Below are 26,226 nucleotides of genomic sequence, written 5' to 3' on the forward strand. Positions count from 1 at the left end.
AGATGAAAGCTGGTTTTCACAAGCCTCTCACAGAAAAGTAGGCATTGGTCTCAGCACTCCCAGGCTGGACTCTGCGATCGCTATCAGTGCGGCGCGCAGGTGGGGCTGAAGCACTCAGTGTCCTGCCCACAGCGCACACAGCCCGTTTCCTGTTAGAGTCGTGGCCTGGCCACAACTTCTTGGCCCTGACCCCGTTTCTCAGAGTAGCTTCTGCTCAGAAAGATGGCTTCCCCCAAACCCCAGCTCTCCTCCCTCAAGAGGTGCACTCGTGCCAGGTTGATGAACTATTTCCTCTGAGTATTTAAAGCTTTGATTCAACTCGGTTTTGCCCGTGTCCCCGGTTCAGACAAGCATGTTGATGGCTGCAAGGAGGTGCACCCACTCTGAGCCTTGCTGACACTCCTCCGCAGCCAGCTGGTCAACCACTCAGCATCAACTCAGGATGAGCTCCTAGTACCTCTCAGGGCTCTTAACTCCCCCTACCTCAGCAGATGCCACAGTCACGTGTACACTTCCATCCTATGGAGGATTTGAGTGCTATTCTCCCTCCATCCTTACCCTAGTAGCCTAGAAGAGCCCTCGTACTCTTTTAACCTCCTGAGAGCCAGTCCTAAGCAGCCCTGCTTCCTCTCTGCAAGACTGTTCTAGACCCTCCTAGTACAAGGTGCCTCCCCAGGAAAGTGCCTACAGCCTCCCACAACTTACCTGGTCTCCCTGCAACAGGCAATTCCAGAGAGGAGACGGTATCCCTCTCTGCCCCAGCCTGGCCACACTAGCTAATTGCATACCCAGGTCAAGTCCCTGGACAGACCATGTCTCAGGTTCCTGGGTTTAGAATATGTGGGTAATAAGGTCTCTCTCTGCTTTACGAGAGTATAACTCGATTTAATAAATGTTTCCAGCATATAATAGACATACATGGGTTGTTTCTTTATACATCTTAGACAGCTGGTTGTTCACTGATTCTCTGAAATGGACTCCACAGTGTAAGGACATTTGAAGTCATAGAAGAGAATGACATTATTCTATCAATAAAAGTTAGGTCCTGGTCCTGATTGGAAATGCTTGGCATTTAAATTTTAAAATATGCACATGAGTTAACCGGCACGTGAAGACCTAATATTTGTGCTGGATATTGGGTGGCCTTGTGAGAGGGAATGGAATTCTTCTTTTGCTCCTGGATGGATTTTAAAGAAGGTAGGTACGAAGTAATTTGACATAAGAAAAGATAGATCCAAGCATTCATTTTGAATGACCCATATCTCATTTTAAAAGGTGGGAATCTATGTTGAGACTGAGGGATTGAAATTTTTTTTTTTTTTTTTTTTTTTTTTGCGGTACGCAGGCCTCTCACCGCTGTGGCCTCTCGCTTTGCGGAGCACAGGCTCCAGACGCGCAGGCCCAGTGGCCATGGCTCATGGGCCCAGCCACTCCGCGGCATGTGGGATCTTCCCGGACCGGGGCACGAACCCGTGTCCCCTGCATCGGCAGGCGGACTCCCAACCACTGTGCCACCAGGGAAGCCCCTGAAATTTTAAACTAAGTGAAAAAGATGTCGAGATTTTTCAAAAATAAAGGCACGAGACCAATGGTTCATTAATGTATTTTAAAGCATATATTTACTGTATACATTTAACATATTTAATACAAAATACATTTAATGTATTTAAATCATACATAATAAAAAAGAAAAGCAGATCATTCTATTAGAGACTATGATGATAGCAATAAAATTTCTCACGACCATATATTTTCACATATAAATCTTCTTAGTAATTAAATTCCTTTACTTTTTTTAGCCATCCAACTAGCATGCAAAATTTTAAGTGCTACAAAAATTAGACCACTTTCTTATACTGAAAATCTGATGAAAATCTCATTTTTCTTTGATTTTCAGTAGTATCTACCACAGCTGTTTTATTATTTAAGTTGCCTGATTTTATTTTTTTTTTATTTTATATTGGAGTATAGTTGATTTACAATGTTCTGTTAGTTTCAGGTGTACAGCAAAGTGATTCACCTGATCCGTTCTTTTTTAGACCCTTTTCCCATATAGGTTATTACAGAACATTCAGTAGAGTTCCCTGTGCTATACGGTAGGTCCTTGTTGATTATCTACTTTATATAGAGTAGTACCACAGCTGTTTTAAACAGTCTCTGCTTTAAATTTTTCTGGAACATTCATGCCACACCCATATCTTCTAACCAGCCTTCCAAACTTACCCAGCTCTTTCCTTTCTCTGTAAGGCTGCACGCTATTTATCACTCACTCAGTGACTTTCATGAACAGACCTCTGAGGCCGTCAAGAAGGCCCAGTACTAAGGAGACAGATATATGTCTTCCAATGTGAAAAGTTGCAGACGTCCAATGCAGATATGCGGATGTGCTGCTCCTCTATGCCTCTCTGTAAGAATGAATCGCCTCAAGTCAAAACTGCCTTCCTTTCCAGATCTTGTTCTCTTTCCACGGCTAAATAACTGACCTAGGTGATAACTAATAACAATAACAAACGTAGCAATACCAACACTTATTGAGCATTAAGTTTGTGTCAAGAACTGTTGTAAGAGCTTCATTTGTATTTATTCACTTAGTCCCCCTGTACAGTTCTTATAAATTCTAATGTTACAGATGAGGAAACTGCATCACAGATGAGTTAGAAGAGTTTCCGGAGATCACAGAGGAAGTGGTAAACCCGGGATTTGAGCTCAAGTGTCTTGGCTGCCATGCTGCCTCCACCCAAAGGGCATTTAAAATCTGTCGCCTTTTAAAAATCAAGCAAGTAACCATCCTTTTTTGGCTGTTGAATAACTCATCTGATCTGGCACCCATCCTGTGTCTAAACCTTTATGCAGAATCAACAAATGTTTTAGACCATTTTTTGGAAAGACCCAGAAAATTATTTGAATTAAAACTTGTGTCTGGCATGAAAGATTAAAAAGTTGTTTTGAGTTCTTTTTAAGAAGTTCCCACAAATAGGTCCAATTAAGCAAGCCCTCTGCAGCATCTTAGTGGGGTTTCAAGAACTGTAGGTCTGCAGCTGTAGCCAGGATACATTAATGCCCGTGCTCTGAGGCTGAGGCCCTGTTACAGCAGCTCACACCTCGCTCCCTGCTCTGCTCGCAGCCCTGTCGGTTCTCCCAGAGCCCCACCCTGCACCCCGCATCCCAGGCACTGTCAGAGGTGTTTAGAGGTAGGGAGCTATTGTGGGTTCGTGAAGGCACCATTCCAGTTCCTGTGTCACCTACTGGCTCATAGAGAAATGCGACTTTGTGAACTTAAAATCCTTCAGTTCAATTGTTAGCATTAAAAATCTCTTAAAGACGTGCCCTTATTTTACGGCCTAAGTTATTCTGCACCGTGTGCAGTCTCACAGTTGCTGAATGGGATTGAGCAGAGTGCCTGCATCCAGTTATGGAAGAGGGAGAAACAGGAGACCCATTTCTGTTGAATTCCAGGGTCTTCTGAGAGCCCACGACTATAGCTCAATGTTTAGTCTTACCCCGGCAACCTAATGACAAGTTTCATCTTCAGACTGTGACTAGGACATTCACAGAGTAGAGTTAAATATTTGAATAATGCCCTTCATTATCAACAGGCTCATACACTCAGTCCCCAGAGTGTCAAGAGTTCTTTCTTCTGCTCAGCTTTTCTGAAGATCAGGGCTGCGAAAAAACAGGCAAGACTTCTGCTTCTTCTCTATATGGTTTGACTGCTTTTGCGGGCATCAGATAAAGAAGATTCTTCCAGAACCTTGAGTTATAAGACAGAGACTTATCAGCCTGCCACTTCAGAACTCTGTGGGATTTCAAAAGCTTCAGTGATTGAGGCAAGAAGGTGAAGTCACCGACTGGTGTAAATTCAATTAAGATGATTTTAATTTTCCTTTCCACTAGTGCTTCATGGAGTCCACTTTCAAGTTCATACCTGACTTCATTAGACATATAACTTTTACTCAGGACAATTATCAGTCTTCGGCTTTTCTCTATCAATGAATGGACTTCATCAACAACAGCTGAAAATACGAGAAGTGGCAGATTAAGAAAACTGAAAGGGTCGGCATGAGATTAAAATCATTTTGCACAGGGCTTCCCTGGTGGCGCAGTGGTTGAGGGTCCGCCTGCCGATGCAGGGGATGCGGGTTCGTGCCCCGGTCCAGGAAGATCCCACGTGCCGCAGAGCGGCTGGGCCCGTGAGCCATGGCCGCTGAGCCTGCGCGTCCGGAGCCTGTGCTCCGCAACAGAAGAGGCCACAGCAGTGAGAGGCCCGTGTACCGCAAAAAAAAAAAAAAAAAAAAAATCATTTTGCACAGTCCTATTTTGTATTAACTCAAATTCACTAGTAAGTTTTTCTCTGAGATAAACCATTAATTCTCAACTTTATATGCCTATTAAAAAAGCAATCATCTACACAATGATATAATGAATACCTACTTGGCACTTTTTCTGTGCCATACCTTCTTCTAAATATTTTATGTATATTAACTCATTTAATCATCATAATGACCCTATGAAGAAAGTATTGTGATCACCCCCATTTTACAGATGAAGAAGCCAAAGCAGAGTGGTTAAGTAACTTGCCCAGAGTCACGTGGCTAGTAAATGGCAGAACCAGAATCTGAACCCAAGTGGTCTGGTTCTGGAGTGTATGTTCCTAAACATTCCACTATCTTGCCTCTTTACATGGATGGTGGAACATGGTAAAATTTGAATTAAAAATTTTTTTACAAAATCCTGCCATTATTCTAGACCACAGGTTGCTAAATTTTTTCCTGTAAAGGGGCCAGGTGGTAAATATTTTAGCCTTTGTGGGTCATACAGTCTTTGTCACAGCTACTCAACTCTGCTGTTGTAACTCAAAAGCAGCCACAGACCACACATGAACATATGTGTAGACATGTTTCAATAAGAGTGGCAGGCAGGACCTGACCTGTGGATGGAACACTGCCAAGACCTCTAGCAGGTTCTAGACCTCTAGCCCTCCTCAGATAGAGTTCTTAGCCAAAACTAATCATATCAAATATACAAACATTCTTTATTTTTATTTAAAAACTAAGAAGAAATCTGTTTTTAAAATGACTCCTAGAAAAATAATGGAAATATTGGGTTGGCCCAAAAGTTCTTTTGGCTTTTTCTGTAACATCTTCCGGAGAAACCCAAATGAACTTTTGGGCCAACCCCAATATAATAAAATTGATGTAATCGATGTAAAGTCAAGCAGAAATACTTTGTACGTGACAGAATGTCTTCTTAGATACAAAGAGTGATGCACAAAAATATCACAGTGTTGAATGCATCTGACAATTTGGCATATTATTCCTTTTGAGAAGTTATCTACTACTAAAAAGTATTCTCTATTTCTGATTTGTAATATTTTCCCTTCTTAATTTGTAACCCAGGAGGAAAAAAAAAACACACAACTGTTTCTTATTTCCTACTCTGTCCTAAATGCCCAGCTTAGAATTTGGCACAAGGATGGTGCTCAGTAAATGTTGGATGAATGAATGAGTGATGGTAACTATGAAGACATCTGTATTGCATCATCTGTGATGCGTCAGCATCCAACATAATTTGACACCAGATTCCAAATCTCTGGAAGACTTCAAAGCTCTGCAGGACTTTCAGAGAAAACGTGGAAATGTTACTAAATTTCTTTGATTTTGACTGTAATATACTTCAATATATGTGTTATAGACATTTGTATTCACATATTAATTAAAAAATAAAATTTCACAACTAAATTATTCTAGGAACCACCAATCTCCTTTTATTCATCCTTTGCCATCAGTCCTAATTTCTACTTCAATTTTCTCACCAATGTTAACGCGATAAAGAAGAAACATTTTCTGGTAAGAATTAACCTGTTTTATAGTCCAAAGGATCACATATTAAATTAAGAACTGGTTCTGCTGTACAAAATATCATCAAAAGAGGTATTCTTACTGTGGGGTATTTCTAGATAAATGCCTCATGATAATGATTCTGGACCTGCTTCTGAGAATGGAATGCCCACTTCCTTTCTCCAAGACTCAGAGAACTGTGAAGCCAGGTGAAGAGACCAGGTCCCCAAGAGGCCATTTTTGGAAACAGTGCAATCTTCTCATCTTCTCACTACTGCTTGTATTGATTTAGCTGGTTATTTCTGGTTTAGAGGACTACTTCATTTGTTTGTTTTTAAGCAAGCAGAATAGCCTTCTGTAAGGCTAAGCTCTTCATCTTCTAAAAGTAAAGATGAAGTTAAAGATGAAAACTCCACTAGTTTTCTATCTGATATTTCCTTTCTTACCTCTTCCAGGCACCACATCCCGTTCAAATATGCATAACTTATACCCAAAATGCTTCTCCAACACCCTGGGCAAAATCTCCACAGCAAAGGTGTGCTCCTCTCCGTTCTCGGGCCGACATTCTTTTAGGTAAGACACAAAAGCATCGTACGTTTTCCCATCTAGGAGATAAGGTTGACTCTTTTAATTAGTGTGAAAATAAGGGTTTATTTAAGTACAAATTTGAGCGAAAGTTCTGAAAAATGGGAACAGAATCATTGAAAAAGAAGAGTTAAATATAGCATCCTCACCTCTAAATGCATCGAACAGTGTGCATTAAATATGTATAGTTCGTTGTATATTGATCATACCTCAATGAAGCTCTTAAATAAAAGAACAAAATATTTTTCATAGAAAATAATTCTATAACTTAATGACAAATTTAGCTCAAAGCAAAGTGAATTAACTTCGTTATTTTTATATTAGTAAATTAGAAGTTGTAAATGTGAATAATAAATCTATAAAAACTCAAAGGAAAAATATGAAAATTATTTTATGACTTTGAGGGGTTCAAGACTTCATGGGAGAGGTAACTGTAGCTATGATGGAAACAGCAAGAGAACTAGAATTAGAAGTGGAGCCTGAAGATGTGACTTAATTGCACGATGAAACTTTCAACAGATGAGCAAAGAAAATGTTTTCCTGAGATGGAATCTACTCCTGGTGAAGATACTGTGAAGATTGTTGACCTGACAACAAAGGACTCAGAATATTACATAAAGTTAGTTGATAAAGCAGCAGCTTTTTATGTGCACTGGGAAACCAAAAAAATTCGTGTTACTAACTTTATTGCGATATTAGCTTTATGCAGTGGTCTGAAACTGAACCCGCAGTATCTTCAAGGTATGCCTGCACATTAAAAAGTCTTCCATGTAGCACACCACTATCAAGAAACTCAAAAGCACACCACGATCAACAACCTGGGAATAATATTTGCATTTTATATAATAGACAATAGGCTAACCTCCCTAAAATGTAAATAGCTGCTAAAAATAAGCAAGCAAAAAAAAAAAAAAAGTCAACAACCCAGTAGAAGCATGGGCAAAGAATATGAATGGGTACTTTGAAAAAGGAAATACAAATGGGTCTTAAACACATGAGAAGCTGCTCATACTTTTGCACAGTAAGCAAAATGCAAGTGAAAACTACGCTTCGATACCCCTCAGATTTTATCTATCAGATTGGCAAATATCCAAAAGGTTGTGGGTAAGGCTATGAGAAAAAAATGTACTCCCGTCCTTTGAAGGTGGTGGGCAGTAGAGAAATACGGAGGGCAAATTGGTAATATCAATCAAAATAACAACTATATCCACCTCTGCACTTCTAGTAAGTCCACTTTAGGGAATTTTTCCTTCAGTTACACTGCACACATGTGAAACAATAACTGTACAAAAGTTATCCACCACGTCATTTCTGCAGTAACAAAAGGTCTTAAGCAACCCAAACGTCCATCACACGGTGACTAAATAAACAATAATACATCCACAGAAATAAAACACTGTGCAACCCTAAAAAATGAGAGATTTTATAAACTAATATGGAAGGGTACCCAAGGTATAGTACAGCAAAGTTCAGAATAGGGCACATAGCATGCCAAGATTTGTCTTTTAAACAGGTGTGAAATAAGATTCTCTATTCGTATTGGTTTGGATGTACATCAATGTGGGATGGGGTAGGAAACAGGCACGGGGCAAGTGTACATGTATAATTTCTAAGACTTTTGGTGTTTGAACTACGTGTGTCCTACACACACACACACACACACACACACACACACACACACACGGAAACAAAAGCAAGTGCAATGGATTAGATTTATTTTTTAAAATTTGGTAGCTATTTCGAATCTTGAGGACTTCTAGTCACCTGCAAAAATAGAGAAACTGAGACAGTCACCAGATAGAAGCTGGAGTAGATGAAAAGTGGCAGATCTAGGGGACTGGAACTCAGGTCATTTGGTGTGCACTTCAAGGTTCTTACAAGTACATCACGCAGCCTCCTTTGCCAGGTTAAAATAATGAACCATAATACAGTTCTTTATTTTTTTGGCCTTGCCACGTGGCACATGGGATCTTTGTTCCCTGACCAGGGATTGAACCCGTGCCCCTGCACTGGAAGCACAAGAGGCTTAAGCACTGGACAGCCAGGGCATTCCCAATTCCATTCAATTTAAATGACCTTTATTGAGTGTGAACTTTGTAAAGGCACCAGATGGCGTGTGAGCAATGACATTCAGACACACAGTCCCTGGGCCTAACCATCTCACAGGGCATTTAGAAGGACACGACACACATGCATGAAACAATTAGAGAACAATTTTTGGCAACAGATAAGTAAGCACAAGAAAAAGACAGACAACATTCATAACGGACAACATTCATACGGACGCTTCGTTTAGATCAATTTTTCTTATGGAAAACTTCTACCGCCAATATGTCTACAATATAATCAAAATGAGGTGAAGATTGATGTTTATTTATATAGCTTCTTAATAAAACTGTAAAATAAGAAATCCCAGCATGACAACATTCGTTACCTGTTAAGGTTTCATCTCTTCCCAAGAAATGTCTATAAAATAGAACCAAGTCAACTCTATAAATGGCACACACGGTCACTAGGCACACAATGACCACTGAGATCAAAGCAGCTACGATCATTCCTCTAGTGAAGATGTGGCCGGGGATGTCAACTGGGTCTTCTAGAAAGAAAAAGAAAATGGGAAAAACTAGAGAAATTTCACCAGCATCTTTTGCCATCACTCTGTGGTGGTCAGCTTTCACCTTTAACACAAATCTACTTGTCTACCCAACACATTCCATTGAGTTACTCTGCAGTCCTGCCTCTAGTCTCCAGTGGTGACCTCTCTGCTCCATAAAAATGTGTACAAGGGTATTCAGAGACGTGAACTGAAAGCATTACGATGTAGTCTGTCCACACTTTTGGAAGTTGGATCTCTAGGATGATAAGACACTAGGATGAGATTCAGAGGGGCCCACGCCGAAACCTCAGCTAGCGGCTTGGGAACATATATGGAGGCGCAGAACCTTGAGAGAGCAAGCACTGAGCTGAGTCTGTGTGGGCTCCAGCCTGGCTCCATCATCTACTTTGTATCCTAGGGAAAGTCACTGACGCCCTAACTCTAAGAATTTCATCTGTACACATAATACAGCTATCAAGCTAGTGATATTTTCTCCTTCACTTACAGGGTTGCTGTTTTGGAGGAGGGTTAAATATTACACATAAGTAGTTGACACAGTGCCTGGCACTCAGCTCTGAGAATTTTTGTATATTTTTATATGAAAGTGTCCTTTGAGAAAAAAATTACGTTTCCTAGATTGATTCAGTTTACGTTCATTGTGGACAACATGAGATAACACAGAGGAGTATAAAGGATAGAATAATTACTTAATAACCATCCCACAGTGTGGCAACGGCCACCGCCAACAGGCTAGTACATTTCCTTCCAGGTTTTGTTTTTTCCCTGAAAACATTTACTTAGTTGGAACCATCTGGTGGTCACTCTTTATTTCTTAACATTATATTAGAAGCATTTCTCTAGGTCTTTAAAATTATAATTCATATTATCTCAGTATTTAGATCGACTGCAATTTTTCATAAATATACAGAATGCTGCAATGAACACAGGCATAAATCCTTATCTATGTTTCTGATTATTTCCCTAGAGTAGATTCTAATGGAGGTGGGGTTTCTAGGTCAAAAAGAGGAAACATACATAAAACTCTTGCCATCGTGACACAATTTGAGGGATTATCTTTCCGGTAAAATTAATTATTAGGATGTAAGTAAGCAACCATCGTTGCTTGGTAAGTGAACTCTGAATAAAGCCAGCCCCTGGGGTTCCTGCATCTCTGAAAGGCTTACATATCTATGACTGTGCCGCACAAATACACACACTCTCACGTTGGCCCACACGCTCCTCCAGGGATAATGGTGGAGTCAAAGACCCTATTCCCCACACAGCATTTGTGAGCCCAGCAGAAGGAAAAAATGATCAGGGTAGAAACGTCTAAGGCAGAGAGAGCACAGCCACGCATTGATCTAGGACAGTTTACAGAACTACTTCTGAGCAGCTCCTGAGTCTGTGGCCCTCGGGTGGACTGTTTCGGTGGAGGATGCCCTCCATCAGGTGGGCACTGAAAAACTCTGAGTCCAGTGATCAGAGCCATCAACTAACTGTCCACTTGCCAAGTCCAGGGACTATCCCAAGAGAGGGAAGCCTAAGTGAGTCTCTGTTGAAGGAAAGACCACACCCAAGGGCCCCTGTGCCCAGGGCCCAGCTAAGGTAGGGTGGAGGCAGCGATTACTCCTGGACCACTGGTCTCATCCTACACGGAGCAGCAAACTTTCCTCCTGTTGTTCAGAGTGTGCCAGAGCTGCCCGGACCACCTCCCCTGTGACTCTCACCCACCAGCATCTCCAACCCTGAGCTCTACCTACCTCCCCGCTCTGGGCCCCTGGTTGCTACACAGGATTGGAATATGTTTGAGAGCAAAAGAATACGCTTGAGGTTTTCATTCTCTGCTTGGAATCAGGGCAGAGGGGATTGCAGCAAGGGCTGAGCACCAGCTCTGCCACGGAACGCCTGTGACACAGGGCAAACCCTTCACCTCTCAGGAGCTTGGTTCCTGGTGTGTAAGATGAGGAAGTGATGAGCGACGACAGGTCTCTCAGCTGCTACATTCTAGGTTTCCACAAACTGCCAAAGATAAAATTTCTCACACCTTTTTTCAATAAGATGAAGCTTTTGGTGTCTATGCCTCCCTCGCTGGCTGCAGTGCAATTATATGAAAAGTTCAGATTGTTTTCATTAACAGTCTCAATTCTCAGTATTTTTGAAGCAAGCCATTTGCCTTCTGAAGTCCTGTAAGAGAGGAAAATGGTTTAGCAATAGGCTTTGTGGCATTGCCAACACGTTACCCATGAAAGAGGAATTTGTATGTACAAATACATCTGCACAAAGACACGGCTCTGTGGACTCCAGGGAATCGTCCCCTTTTGGTGGGTTCTCTTCAAGTGTGAGCCTCCTGCTCCCCGGGGGTCTCAGCCCTCCTGAAACCATCTGGGGACGGCGCTGCAAACTGCCTAAAATCAAAATGCCTGGGAGGTAACGATGCTCAGTTGAAAACACAAGAAAATATTCTCTCTCTCAATTACAGGCACACTTCACTTTACTGAGTTTTGCTTTATTATGCTTCGCAGATACTGCACTTTTTACAGATTGAATGTTTGTGGCAACAGGGTCTCAAGCAAGTCTTTTGGTGCCATTTTCCCAACAGCATTTGCTCACTTTATGTTTCTGTGTCACATTCTGGTAATTCTCAAACTTTCACATTTTTTCATTATCGTTATATTTGTTAAGGGATCTGTGATCAGTGGTCTTGGATGTTACTATCATAATGGTTTGGGCATTTATTTTAGCAATAAAGTATTTTTTTTAGCAATAAAGTATTTTTAATTAAGGTATGTACATCATTTTTTAAGATGCAATGCTATTGCACACTTAATAGACTACAGTATAGTGTAAACATAACTTTTATATGCATGGGGAAATCAAAACATTCACGTGACTTGCTTTATTGTGATATTTGCTTTACTGTGGTGGTCTGGAACTGAACCCTCAGTATCTCCCAGGTGTGTCTGCGTTTTCCCCCATTCCTCCTGTCCTGACGACTCAGCATTCCTCCCACTGTGAAGTCTCCACCAGCTGTGACAAGGCCGCGTATCGTTAATACAGACGCAGATTCATATCAAGTTTGTCCTAGCAGTCCTAACGACCACTCTTCTTTTGTTCAGCATTTAAAATAAATTAAAACCACTATTCTCAGACACCCCCAAGCACATGAGAAACGCCAATTAAGCTGCTCCGTGAGTGTCAGAAAATGACCGGAGGCCACCAGGAGCGGCCAGCTCTCTTTCTCTACTAAAAGGACTCAAGCCACCCTGTCCCTGATGCAGGGCACACGCTCTTGGCGCCTGCCTCCTGCTAGGGGCAAGCTCTGAAGGTGCGCCGTCAGCCAGCACTCCCAGGTGTAGTCGCTCACCCGGCAGGCCCCCGCAGCTGGATGTGGTACCCACTGTAACCTCTAACTGTCTCAAATGCATTTTAGAAGAGAAGTCATAAATCTGTACAGAAGTCACCCACCCAGAAATATCAACCATCTAACATCAATGTAAAATCCACAAAGAAAGTAAAAAAAACCCCACCGAGAAGCCAAAATAGATGACATAAGTTCATGCGCCCAGTATAAAGAAAGGTTTAGCCTCGCTTAAGCCCTTAGTTTAGCTGAAGCTCCGTTTCTAGTAAGGTTGGTGAATTGGTCTTCTGTGCCTCCAGAGATTAACAATGGATCATGAGAAGGAGGAAATGCAGGAATCCGGTGGGGGACAGACACTGAGGACAAGATAAAGTGGCAGGATAGCCACGCAATCCAGCTGAGCCAACACTCCATGAGCACTAATCACACACCCGGCTCTGGGCGAGGGGATTAAAAAAAACCTCACAAGTGCAGCTAAGGTGACAGACACCTTCGGACCACTACTCCCTAGAACCTGAGTGTATAGTTACCTTAATAATGACAGTAATGACCCAAAGCCATTCAGAAACATTGTAATGGCCACAGGCTTAGCATGTTTTGTTTTAATAAGTATAACCATTCCTTAATATAGGCTATTTAAACTAGACGGCATTTGGAAATTTTTGCACCAACTCTGCCTCCTAGATATTTATATCTAACCATTGCCCTGTTTGCGTTTTCTAGCTGTTCTTCGTGTGTTTCTAGTTTCCATGAATGGACTCTGACAGGAGAGTGCTGCCATAATTACGATCAGTGGCAATGGACCAACAACGATGTCACAGGGCAGGAGACTGGTCATTTAAATTAGTATTTTCTTGGGTCATCACTGGCATCTGACAATCTTTGGGGACCCTTCTGGACTCGAGAAAATTCCTCACTTCTCACCTTTAAGAAAGATAATCCCTGTAAGGAATGTTCTAGAAAGAAGCTCTGAACTGTCTCTAAAGAGCTGGAAGCAGCGTCTGTGTCAGCACATCTCACGCCCAGCAAAGAAATCCACCCACCCAACTCCCCCTGCCACGCACACAAAGCTGTCTTCAGAGGGCTATTTCTCTCTTTGTGATTTCTGGTAATTCTCAAGTATCTTATAATGAATTCTTTTCAACAATCAGAACAAAGAAAGCTGTGTGTGTAAGCCAAGTACAGGGCATAGATCTGGACAGGTAGCCATAGGTGGATGGCCTACCTGTGCCCAGGGCTGCCCCCAGGGTCCTCAGGGAAAGGTACTGATGACGTGCTTTGTCACCTATGGATACCCAGCGGGCCCCACGGTGACACGTGAGCAACACAGCTAGGCACGCCTACTGCACACAAGGGGCCCGGAATAACTTGTACGTGTCCCAGGCTCCTGACCTGGTCTTTTCTCTGGTACACTAGTAAAAACAAAGCATTTAACACAATTTTCAAAATTCAAATGACAGTGGCCTAGGTAATCGCTCTTTTATAAGATGCTTAGGTAAAGTCCCCACCCCCATCAGATCCTGACTGACCAAAAGCTACTTCTGTAAGGCGATGCTAAAAAGCCTCATTGACCTTCTTTTTCTTTTTCTTTTTTGTTTTTTTGCGGTACGCGGGCCTCTCACTGTTGTGGCCTCTCCCATTGCGGAGCACAGGCTCCAGACACGCAGGCTCAGCGGCCATGGCTCACGGGCCCAGCCGCTCTGTGGCATGTGGGATCTTCCCGGACCGGGGCACGAACCCACGTCCCCTGCATCGGCAGGCGGACTCTCAACCACTGCGTCACCAGGGAAGCCCTGACCTTCTTTTTCTAATTTAGGTCTCAGCAATAAATTTCTGCATAATGCGTCAGCCTAGAGTATGCGAATTATAAAATATGTAAGTTATAAGTTAAACTCATCTCAAGCATCCTGTCAGCCATTCAGGAGTCTGGTGTTTTTATCTCATATATATATGACACTATATGATTTTTGTATATCATGATATGTATTATATATATCACATATTCATACCTAATTCTTGTCCCTTCCTCTTCGTGTACATTAGGATCCTTCCCATTTTTTTTCCAGATGTTCCAGTAAATCACATCCTTTTCATTCAGCAAGGCAGAGCAGTTGAGCTGTACATCTTTTCCTAGGTAGAAGTTGACAACCGATGTTCAGATTTTAGAAACTCAGGTTTCTCAAAGGTTGAAATTAATACAGCCAACGTATATTAACCTAATATACAACGACAATATAGAGCTGCATCTAAGGAAAAAAATGTCTTGTTTTCCAATTAAAAAAAATTATAAATCAGAGAAATTAGGTTGCAATTACAAGTCATCACCAAACTATGAACTGGCTTCTCTTCAAATGTTTATGTCTAAATCAATTATTAAAACTTAGGATGGCCAGTGGACTTTCTTTTCAACCTATAGTCTAATAGGTAGTGTCAGGCCTACATACCCACTGCAACTTCTGGAAAAACAAAATGGATACAAAACAACAAAAAAAATTACATTAGCTAAAAATTAAAGACATCAAAGTGCAGGGAAAACAAAGAGAAACAGATGAACTGAAACTACAGTCAGGAATAAAGTCCTTCCAGGGTGAGTTGAGATAGCCACCATTTTACTCCTTGAAGGAATTTGCTTTGGTTTGTACAAAATAGAGGGAACCTCATGGAGAAAAGAGAGTCCAGTGGAGATGCTGACAGCCACATGGGCTCACAGGATTATTGCTAAGGGCTTGGGCAGCATAGGAGGCTGGAAAGGCCTAATGATTTCTGCTGCAGTCTCACGGTACTTAGCAGAGTAAGTCCCACTGGAGGACAACACGCACGTGACTGGAGTCTCCCCCCAGCCATAAGAGATGAAAAGCAGGTTAATTCCAACAAACCTGCATCCTAGCTACTGCTCAGCTCAATTCCTGACTGGATTGAGATGATCAAACCCTCACATTATCTGCCTAACAAAGAAAAGGCAAACACTCTTAGGGAAAAGTAATACAAACTTCATTCACCTTGGTTGTTTTAGATACAGAAAGATCAACAACAAACAACAACAACAAAGAGAGACATACAAAGGGCAAAAAAAGGGGACAGTAATCAATAGAAAAAATAGGTAATAGAAGTTGACCCAAAGACGATCCAAATGCCTGACTTGGCAGATAAAGAGTATGAAATAACTAATATAAATAGGTTAAAGAAAACAGAGGAAAAGATGGACAAGTAGATGAAAAGATGGATGTTTTCAACAAAGAAGAGTAACCTATTTTAAAAGAATCAAATGAGCAATTGATAACTGAAAAAAACATGAATTTAAGACCTCAATGGTTTTAACAGAGTCTGAGCATAAAAGAAGTCAGGATTGCTAAGGCTGAATACAGGCCAAGATCAAAACTAAAGTACAGAAGGGAAAAAACTAAAAATGACAGAACAAGAGCGTAATACATGTAATTGGAGGCCCAGGAGAGGAGAGAAGAAAGGGGCAGAAGAAATATTCAGACATAATGGCAGAGGATTTCTCCCAAATTAATTAAATACATGCTTTGCAGACTCAAGAAGCTCAGAGGGACCCAAATCAGGATAAATGCAAAGAACACCACACCCGGATGCATCAAAATCAAAGAGAAAGAGAAAATTCTGAAAGCAGCCAGAAGAAGAAGACACATCAAAGTACCAACAATAAGACTAAAGGCCAGTCTTTCAGCAGAAACTATGGAAACCAGTGAACAACAGAAGGGCATCTTTAAAGTGCAGGAAAAAACTGCCAACCTAGAATTATTGAAATTATTGAAAAAAATCTTCAAAATTCGAGGTAGAGATATTTTCAAGTAAATAATAGCCAAAAGGATTTATTGCCAGCATTACCACGCTATAAGAAATACCAAAGGAAAATTTTCACTCTCAAAGAAAAATTATCCCAGATGAAAGCAAGGACATACATTAAGAAATGAACAGTGCAATAAAGGACAGACATTTGGGTAAATACAAAATAATTTTTGTGTTTCAAGCAATAATAATGCCAAATTATTGTGAGTTTTATAACATACGCAGGAGAGAAATACATAAAATAGTAGCTTAAAGTGAGATAAGAGGATGAATGAAATTAACTGTTGTGAGGTTCTCACGTGTCTGTGAAACTGTCAACGTACTAATATGTGCATTTGCCTTATTGTAGTAAGAGGATATATATTGTAATCTCTAGGAGAACTACTAATGAACAATACAAAATGGCATAACTAAGAGGAAAACAAAACAGATTCAATAAAAAAATATTAATCTGAAAGGAAAGGAGAATAAAAGGAAGAAATAAGACATAGGACAACTGGTAAACAGCAACGTGAGAGGTCTCAAACCGACTGTATTAGTAAGTCATTAAACGTAAATGTACTAAACACCATAGACTGGATTTCAACAAAGATCCAAATATATGCAGTTTATATGAGACATATTTTGTGTATAAAGACAATGAAATGTTAAAAGTGAAAAGATGTGAAAAAAGATAAAACATGCCAGTCCCAAACAAAAGAAAACTGGTGTGTCTATCTAACATGAGAGAGAGTAGGGATTGGGAAAAGATAGTATGATAGATAAAGAGAGAAATTTCATAATGTTAAAGTGTCAATTCAAGAGGCATCAATTTGTATGTGCCCATAAGGTAACCTCAACATACATAAAGCAAAAATAGACAACTTGATATGTAGACAACTTGACCATCACAGCTGGAGATATTAACATCTCTCTTGGCAATTAGTAAGGATACTGATGATTTGAAGAGTACCATTAACCAACTTCACCTAATTGATATTTATAGAAGGACTAAACTAAAATCTGCAGAATACACATTTGTTTCAAATGCACTTAGAACATTCTGGTCCAAGTAAGTTACTACAAACTTTAAGATTTAAATGATACAATGTATACTCTTGGACCATAATGGAACTAAACTGGACATCAATAACAGAAAAATAACTGGAAAATCCTCCACATATTTGGAAATTAAGAAACATTAAGTAATCCATAGATGAAAGAAATATCACAAGGAAAAATTTTTTAAATAGTTAAAACTTTGAACTGGATAGTTATGAAAATATGGCATATCAACATTGTTGGAAACAGCTAAACAGTGATTAGAGGGAAATTTAGAACTTAAAATACACATACTACAGGAGAGGAGAATTTAAATTAATTCTCTAACTCTCCATGTGTACAAAGGAAAAATGAGGTGCAAATTAAGCCTAAAATGAGAAGAAAAAATAATAAAGTTCAGAAATCAATAAAACTAGAAAGCAGGCAAGCCACAAACACAAATGGCAAAGTATCTGAGCTCCACTGGGCATATGTGGTCATATACATGACTGTGGCCATCTGTAGTCAAAGGGTGTGTGCTTTGGAAACAATCAACAGGATCAAAGGACAATCAACAACAAACAAACAATGTAAGAAACTTGAATCCCAGCTCTGCCCCTTTCCTGGGGTTTAACTTCAGACAAATTACTTAACCTTTCTGAGCTTTGGTCATTTAATCCAAAGCTTAAATGGGAACAATACCCCTCAGAGTTGCTTTGAGGATTTAAGACAATAACATATTTCAGTTACCTAATCCAATACTCAGTTTAGCATATGTGAATTTATTCTTTTCCTTCCGTCCTTTCTCCTTTGAAAGAAATTACTCAACTGGACATATCGATTCATCAAGACCCATCTAAACAAACCCTAAATGTAGAGTCGAGTCCGTTGATTCAAAGTGAACCCATTAATCAAATATTCAAACCACACAATACGTTTGAATCATTTCTCCAGAGTATTCTCATTGAGTTTTCATATTTAAAAATGATCGTAGATACTATTAGAGGAAAGCCACATACAAAGTGACTAAAACCACAGGTCTGCAAACCACAGGCACTTCTATAATCTTTTGAACAGACTGTTAACTGTAATTATTACTAAAAAGGGCAACATTCAAACAACGACAAGGTTTTCCTGCTTTTTCAATATTCTTCAGTAAACATGGTATGTGTTATGAACACAATGTTGATCAATAAGGAACCAGATTTAGCCTTGGAAGACTATTATGACCCCCATTCACAAATCCAAAATATACGTATGTCAAAATATACCTAATTCCACTTTAACATGCGTAAGCTTTGGTCCAAGAAGAGCTGGAATTATATTACTGTTGTCTGAAAGTGAAAAAAGAAAAGAAAAATGCATTAGTGTTACAAGGAGTTTTGCTAAGACAGACATTTGTTGTAATACACTTATTATTCCATGTAACCAAGATTCTAACTAAAGTCATCACTTTACATTTATTATTTAATGTATTTTCATTAAATAAGGGTTGCAGGGAATACTGATCGTTGTTTCACTTTCCATCAACTCAAAGCTCACCTCACTGGAGAAAGCACACTGAATTAGGTCTCCCCTCAATTCCAGCCTCTGCCTTCTGCCGCTTCAGATAAAAGCCAGAAGAAGATGCTCATCCAGGGAGACAATGAAACTTTTAGGACTTAGAAGACGCAAAGTCACTGGGATATGTCTTTCTGCTCTGCCTTTCTTCCTTCCATCTGCTCTCAACTCCTCAAGATAGATTTATTGGGTGCAAGGTCAAGACTCAGGTAGGGTAGGCAAAGCACTTACTCTCAGAAGCCTCCTGAGACCCTCCCCTGGCAGGACAGTGAGAGGAGTGCCCCTGGATGCCTCACTTGCCTCACCTTAGTCCCAGTCCTGCTGGGGTGTCCACCCCTGTAAACTCAGTTCTACTTCTGTTCCTTAGTGACCTCTGACCCAGACTGGAGGTACATAGATATGCTCTACCTCAGCCCCACTGAGTAACACTGAGGAAGGAAGCAATCCCCCAGCAACCTCCCACTGAGGACCACCCCACAACCTAGGATGCTAATAACTGCAGAACACGGACAGCCCTGTGGTCCCGCATTCACAAGGTATGTAGTCCAGTCCCTGCTGCTCCCATCATCAGCATCGGCAACTTTCTTCATGACCTGGACTCCCCCTTCTAAGTGCTTCCGGTGCTTCTGGGGCATTTACAAGTAATGTCCAGTGCCTCCCTCATGGGGGCTCCCAGGCGCCCAGCAGATGTGCTTGCTCACGAGGACTAAAGGGGACTCAGGTGCTCTCCTGCAGCACCCACGCCCTCCTAGGCTCTCCCAGGAAGCACGCGCTATAGAGTGAAGAGCAAAGAAGGGAAAGGAGGAGTAATGTGGGCAAGGATACAGAAAGACACTAGTGTAGCAAAACCTCAGGGTAAAGGACTTCCCTGGAGGTCCAGTGGTTAATAAGACTCCGTGCTTCCACTGCAGGGGGCACGGGTTCAATCCCTGGTCGGGGAAGTAAGATCCCGCAAGCTGTGCAGTGCAGCCAAAAATAAATAGATAAATAAAAATTTTAAATAAAATAGTTAAAATACAGTGATCTTCAACTATCTTTGTAATGAGCTGAGAGGTAGATCATAGATAATTAAAAACAAAAATCCCAGGGTAAGAATCTCTTCTGGGATTCAGACTCCAGGCGAGACTAGAATTCACGTCGGCAGGAAGAGCTGGAGGAACCGCTGCCGGACAAGGAGCTGACCCTCAGGTCTGAGCACAGAGGAACAGAGGTTGCTTCAAGCACACAGGGGCAGGAGGTGGTTTTGAGTAGTGGAGAAAATTGCTACTGATTATTTTTCTCTTCATCGATCTCCTTTTCTCAGGAATTTGGTGGGAGTCCTGGGAAGAGGAGGTGTAAAGGACATCTTTATGAAAGGACATCTTTGAGAAAGGATGCCATCTACTAGAACTCGAAGCAGATCATGGAGAACCCAGAGCAGTACTGGGTTTGTACAACTGGTGTAAAGTGAAGGGTACAATCCTACTGAAGGTAACAGAAGGAAGAGAACACTTCAGTGTGTGCCCCTGGCATGGCTAGTCTACCTCTGAAGTTACTATCCCTGGATCAAAATGGCACAGAGACGGTCAGCTGCAGGAGGAGAGACATCAGCAGGTCAGCCAGAGAGTGAGATGAAGACAAAAGGCAGAGGCCAGGTGGGTTGAGAGGCCTGGGATCCACAGCAGTGATGCTCCCCACGTGACAGTGCAGAGATGTACGTCCGTGACCACAGGTGAGCACAGACAAGGTAGGCGCTCAGTCCCGCTGCCCTCAGCAGAGGCCATGATACCTCCTGATCATCAGCGTCAACTCTAAGCTCCGCATTTTAAAAGAATGGTGGCAAAACTTCACCAAATCCAAAGGAAAAGGGCCAGGATGGTGAAGAGTCCTGACTTCCTGTGGAATGGGGCACGACTGAAGAAACTGTTCCTATCTCAGTACAGAGCGACCTTGGAGGTATTGCGGGTTCTGTCCAGACCACCACAATAAAATGAATGTGACAATAAAGCGAGTCACACAACTCTTTTGGTTTCCCAGCACATATAAAAGTTATGTTTACACTGTACTACAGTCTATTAAGTGTGCAATAGCATTATGTCTAAAAAACAATGTACGTATTTTAATTTAAAAATAATGCTGTTGGAAAAATGGCGCTGATACACTGGCTCAATGCTGGGTTTCCACAAACCTTCAATTTGCAAAAAATGCAGTATCTGCAAAACGCAATAAAATGAGGTATGCCTGTAATTCACTCAACAGACATGTAATGAGCACATGTACAAAGGTCCAGTCGTAAGTACAGGAGAGACCAACATGAGGAATAGAACACAGGTTAATCCCTTCTTTCCAGGAGCTCTCATTCTAGTGATAGAAACAGACATGTCATCTGATTCTGAGAGCAACCAGAAATAAGAACAAGAGGCTGTGGGAGCACGGAGGAAGACGGACACTTAGCTGAGTCCTGAAAGACACAGGTGGCGTTCTCCAAGAAGACGAGGAAAACAAGATGGGTGGTTAAGACAGAAGGATAGCACGTGGGGCAGTGTGGGGATATGGGAGTGAGGAGATGGGAGACGGTAATACTAAGATGGTAATTAACAGAGCTTTCCATGTCCCTGGCACCACTATCAAGGCTCTACAACCTCACTCACTCGGTCCTCAAGGCAACCCTCTGAGGGATGACTCAACTCATTACTGTCCCATGTCACTAGTGAGGAATGAGAGGCAGAGAAAAACTCAGTCATTTAACTCAGCCACGGTCACAAGCTCACAGGGTTCAATGATCTAGCACAATTCCTGGTCTTGTGCACATGCTCTTTGGATAATGGATATTCTTCTTCTTCTTCTTTTTTTTTTTTTTTGCGGTACGCGGGCCTCTCACTGTTGTGGCCTCTCCCGCTGCGGAGCACAGGCTCCGGACGCGCAGGCTCAGCGGCCATGGCTCACGGGCCCAGGCGCTCCGCGGCATGTGGGACCCTCCTGGACCGGGGCACGAACCCGTGTCCCCTGCATCGGCAGGCGGACTCTCAACCACTGCACCACCAGGGAAGCCCAATAATGGATGTTCTTACTGCTCCTTCCAAGAAGGAAGGAAAGAGGAGCTGATGGGCAGAAAGCAGAGATGGATGAAGGGAGGGAGTTGGCGGTGGAAGTGCCAAGGGACCAGAGATGTAGGATTTATACGATATTAAAGAAAGTCAAACTGAAGGATTTAAGGTAGATAAATAGAACTTACTGAGTTTAAGAATTTAGTTATGGGATACACAGGTTATGGGGCGTGACAAGCAGGATAATGTCCCCCCACCAAAGGTGTTCACATCCTAACCCCCAGATGCTGAATATTATACCTTACACGGCAAAAGGGACTTTGCAATATGATTTAATTTAGGATTTCCGGATACAGAGGGTGTTCTGGATTAGCCAGGTGGGCCTAGTGTGATCACAAGCATCTTCATAAGCAGGACACAGATGGTCAGAGTCAGAAAAGGAGATGATGAGATGAAGGAAGAGGTGAAAGAGATCTGAAGATGCTGCGCTGTGGGCTCTGAGGATGGAGGACGTGGCGTGCACCAAGGATGCAAGGCGCCTCTAGAAGCTGCAGAAGGCAAGGAATCGATTCTCCTCCAGAACCTCCAGCAGGAATGCAATCCTACCAAAACCTTGATTTCAGCCCAGTGAACCCGGTTCAGATTTCTGACCTCCAGCACTGTAAGCTAACACATTTGTGCAGCTTGAAGACAGGAAGTTTGTGGTACTTTGTCCATTCGCAATGTGTGGAGTACAGCTATATAAGTGGATGGCTGGAGAGAAGAGGGAAAACGCTTCTAAAGTCGACGAGCTCCGGTAACCGTGAACCCACAACGTTGTTGAATGAGTCATCCCAGGAGTTTACAGCTTCCTGGATGATGGGAAAGAACGTGAAGGGTGGGTCAGTCACCTGTCTTCAGACACTCGAAGGAGCTGTCATTTTCAGAAGGGACCAGACAATCTGTGGGGTTACTCAAGGCCAACACAAACAGTGAGTGGAAGCTACAAGAAGGAGTAATTGGACTCAATAAGAAAAAAAGACTTCTCTACAATCAATCCTTAAAATCTGGACCCAGGGCTTCCCTGGTGGCGCAGTGGTTAAGAATCCGCCTGCCAATGCAGGGGACACGGGTTCAAGCCCCGGTCCGGGAAGATCCCGCATGCTGCGGAGCAATTAAGCCCGTGCACCACACCTACTGAGCCTGTGCTCTAGAGCCCGCGAGCCACAACTACTGAGCCTGCGTGCTGCAACTACTGAAGTCCGCGTGCCTAGAGCCCGTGCTCTGCAACAAGAGAAGCCACCACAATGAGAAGCCCGTGCACCGTGATGAAGAGTAGCCCTTGCTCGCCGCAACTAGAGAAAGCCCGTGCACAGCAACGAAGACCCAACGCGGCCAAAAGTGAATTAATTAATTAATTTAAAAAAATCTGGACCCGTCTGCTGTGTGATTTGGTAATTTCTACGGTAGTTCCTGAATGATCTATTATTGGTTGAGTCATATGAAGGATATCTTCACTGGATAGGGTTTAATTAAATTACTTCCAGGGTCTCTGTCACCCTAAAATTCCAGGCTTCAGTTTTTCCATTATATATGGTCTGGGTTCATGATAAACCAAACGAGTAGCCATCATCCCAAAATATACAGCCTTTTTCCACAGCCACGTCTGTGCTCCTTATACGTTCTTATTCCAGCCCGACCCCAGCACGTCCTTCTGCCCGTCCATCACACGCAGCCTCTGAGAACCAGCTCAAACAGAGCCTCTGACATCTATTCTTCCTCTGGACTCTCTCTGCACCCTGAACACCTCACAGATGACTCCAATTTCATATTCTACGGTGCTTCTATGGGGCAGGACCCTGCGGGGCTCCTGGGCACAAAAGCCTTTCTATGTCCCCCATTTCTGGATTACAGGAAATAGGCTTCATTCAGCCTCCAGGACCTTCCCCAAGTTCCACTGACAGGTTCAAACAGATGCTAATCAGGGAAGGGAGGGGATGCAGAGACAAGGGAGGAGCAGTCAGGACACAACAGTGCAGCCTTGGGGCAGGGTCCCGGTTCCCTTCAAGGGATATACACAACGATATATTTCAGCTGTTTTGCAGATACCGAAACCCCCTCCAGGCGGGAGAAGTTAATGGTGATAAATGGAATATTTCCTGCCATATCAGTAAACAAAGGATGTCACAGTCATCAGCGATTGCAGTCCTCCAAGGGAGCTGGTGAGCCCTGAGGAAACCCAGGAAGGAAAGAATACCTACCATCCAGCAGCCATCAGACTGCAGCCACTCCTTAGGGTGCCCTGAAGAAACTCAGGGTGAGAAAACACAGGATACTGGTCCCAGATAGCTGAGGTGCACATCAGAGGAATGATGCCAGACAGCCCAGACTCTTGCATCTTCCCATACATAGAAAAGCGATAAATTCCTTAACTTGGGATATCTGGCTTTCTTTAATTAACAATAATCTTTTGACGTTCAGACTACCGGCCCTTTGTTGCAAAACTTCTGTATAACCTGGGTCCCCCCCTCGCTTCCTCGGAGCAGTTCTCTCAGGGTTACTTGAGATGCTGCCTCCCAGGTTTGAAATCCTAAAAATTCCCACCGAAAAAAACATAACTCTCAGCGTTTAGGTTGTGCATATTTTTTAGGTCCACTACAGTAAGCACGTAGATCCCAGACCGGTTGGAACCAGAAGGTTGATGATGCCGACTCCCGACGACCTCACCACCAGCCAATCAGAGGAGTGTCCACGAGCTGACCACGCCCTGCTCCTTGAACGCTATAAGACTCCTCAAGACCCGCTCCAGGGCCCGACACAGTCTAGAGGGCATGAGCCCGCTGTGGCCCCCTTTGCCTGGCAAAGCAATAAAGCTGTTTCTTTCTACTTCACCCACAACTCTGTCTCAGAGATTTAATTTGGTGTCGGGGTACAGAGGCCGGGTTTGGCTTCAACCTTTCCTGACTATAATCAAATTCCTGAGAATCGTACATTATTCACTCCATTTTGTATTTCCATGCTTCCCTTACCTCCCAATACTCAGTACAGTTTACTGAGTATAGACACCCATCGATAAGTATTTACTGAGTGCAAGCAGATGCATAATAACAAAAGATTCCACAATTTAGTCAAATACCAAATAAGAGAACTGACGCATCAGAGGTTCACCTATATAAACCTTCATTATTATCCCCCCCCAAAATTTTTCAGCATGGCAGGTGATGCCAAAATGATTTTCACCCTTAAATTTGAACTAGTGATGTGGTCACGACTCCAACTAAGTTTGCCTCAGGCTTTACGTACGGCTTTCGAAAAAAAGAAAATATTCCATTTTACTACATTTGTTTTTCCCGATTCTAAGATTTCTCTTACCTCCAACTATTGTTATATTGAAGGTTTTGGTGACGTTAAATAGTTTGCCATTACGAAGAAGGAAAAACATGCAGGTATAATATCCCTGATCTTTAAACTCTGCATTCTTCTTTAAAAATGGGTTTTGATTGTTCTCTATCTTTTCACAGTTCTGTTATTAAAAAAAGCAAGTTAAAATATTTTAAGTGAGAGTGGTATCATAGGACAAGAATTCAAAATGTTAAAGTTAAAGATCTTTAGAGAAAGAGGGAAATAGAATAAAAACTAGCAATTTCTGAGCAAACGTCTCAGTGATCTGGCACTGCCTCTGCTGGAACAATGAAACAGAGTCCCATTCCTGGTCTTATCATTATTATTAATTCATGCTGGGAAATAGAGTATAGGAGGCGCTGTAGTTGCTTTCCTCATTTTCCTTTAATCTCTCTCTTTACACACAAAGAGAGGGAAGAAGAGAAGAAAGGAAAAAAACCCACTACAACAAAAAAAAATCCCCGCTTGGATCAAAACTTTCCAAGCAATTCTATTTCTTAATGCTTTTAGCTGAATTCCATGTATTCAGGACTACCCATCCTGGGGATGGGTAGTGGAGGTGGGAACAGAATTACTCAGAGAACCAGGTACCTAGCAGACTACCCATACCCATTGATGTCCTCCACCAGAAGACAGTGGACTGATGAGAAATGCATGAAAAATATTCCAATGTATAGGCACACACAAACATGTCTCTGTATCACAAATTTCTGTATGCTGTAGGAATGAATAATAACAAAAAGGCCACCTTTTTCAATCCAGCCATCAGGTACCAATAAATAGGTTCTGAAGCAATCTAAGAATGAGATGGGGAAAAGGGAAACTAAATTGCTAACCTTCACTAGGTGACACTGTTCTTGTAAATACCAACCAAGGAGCAGCTACTGCCCACAGACTCCTCTCAAAGCTGCCAAAGCTGGTAGCAAGTGGAGATAGACCCAGAGGATGCTTAGAATGGGCTTGTGAAGCACCCACATGTGTATCTCACATCAGTGAACTGTTTCTGCATACACCAAATTTTTATAAATCCCAACTTATTTTTCTAAGGCATAT

At 42.1% G+C, this 26,226-nt stretch overlaps 1 protein-coding gene across 1 annotated transcript in view; it reads right to left on the reverse strand.

Annotated features, from left to right (window-relative positions):
* Positions 1–1,742: 1,742 nt before the first annotated feature.
* IL18R1 (interleukin 18 receptor 1) overlaps positions 1,743–26,226 on the reverse strand; it is a 39,566-nt gene continuing 15,082 nt past the window's right edge. Inside the window, exons 5-11 of the mRNA XM_070046846.1 lie at positions 25,144–25,294; positions 18,478–18,540; positions 14,386–14,506; positions 11,063–11,202; positions 8,857–9,018; positions 6,284–6,442; positions 1,743–4,013 (exon numbers count right to left, since the gene is read on the reverse strand). Of these exons, the coding sequence (XP_069902947.1) occupies positions 3,658–4,013; positions 6,284–6,442; positions 8,857–9,018; positions 11,063–11,202; positions 14,386–14,506; positions 18,478–18,540; positions 25,144–25,294 (1,152 nt within the window). The 3' untranslated portion in view covers positions 1,743–3,657. The remainder of the gene's footprint in view (positions 4,014–6,283; positions 6,443–8,856; positions 9,019–11,062; positions 11,203–14,385; positions 14,507–18,477; positions 18,541–25,143; positions 25,295–26,226) is intronic.

This window comes from Globicephala melas, chromosome 12 (genome assembly GCF_963455315.2).
Source record: "Globicephala melas chromosome 12, mGloMel1.2, whole genome shotgun sequence".
Classification (NCBI taxonomy): Eukaryota; Metazoa; Chordata; class Mammalia; order Artiodactyla; family Delphinidae; genus Globicephala; species Globicephala melas.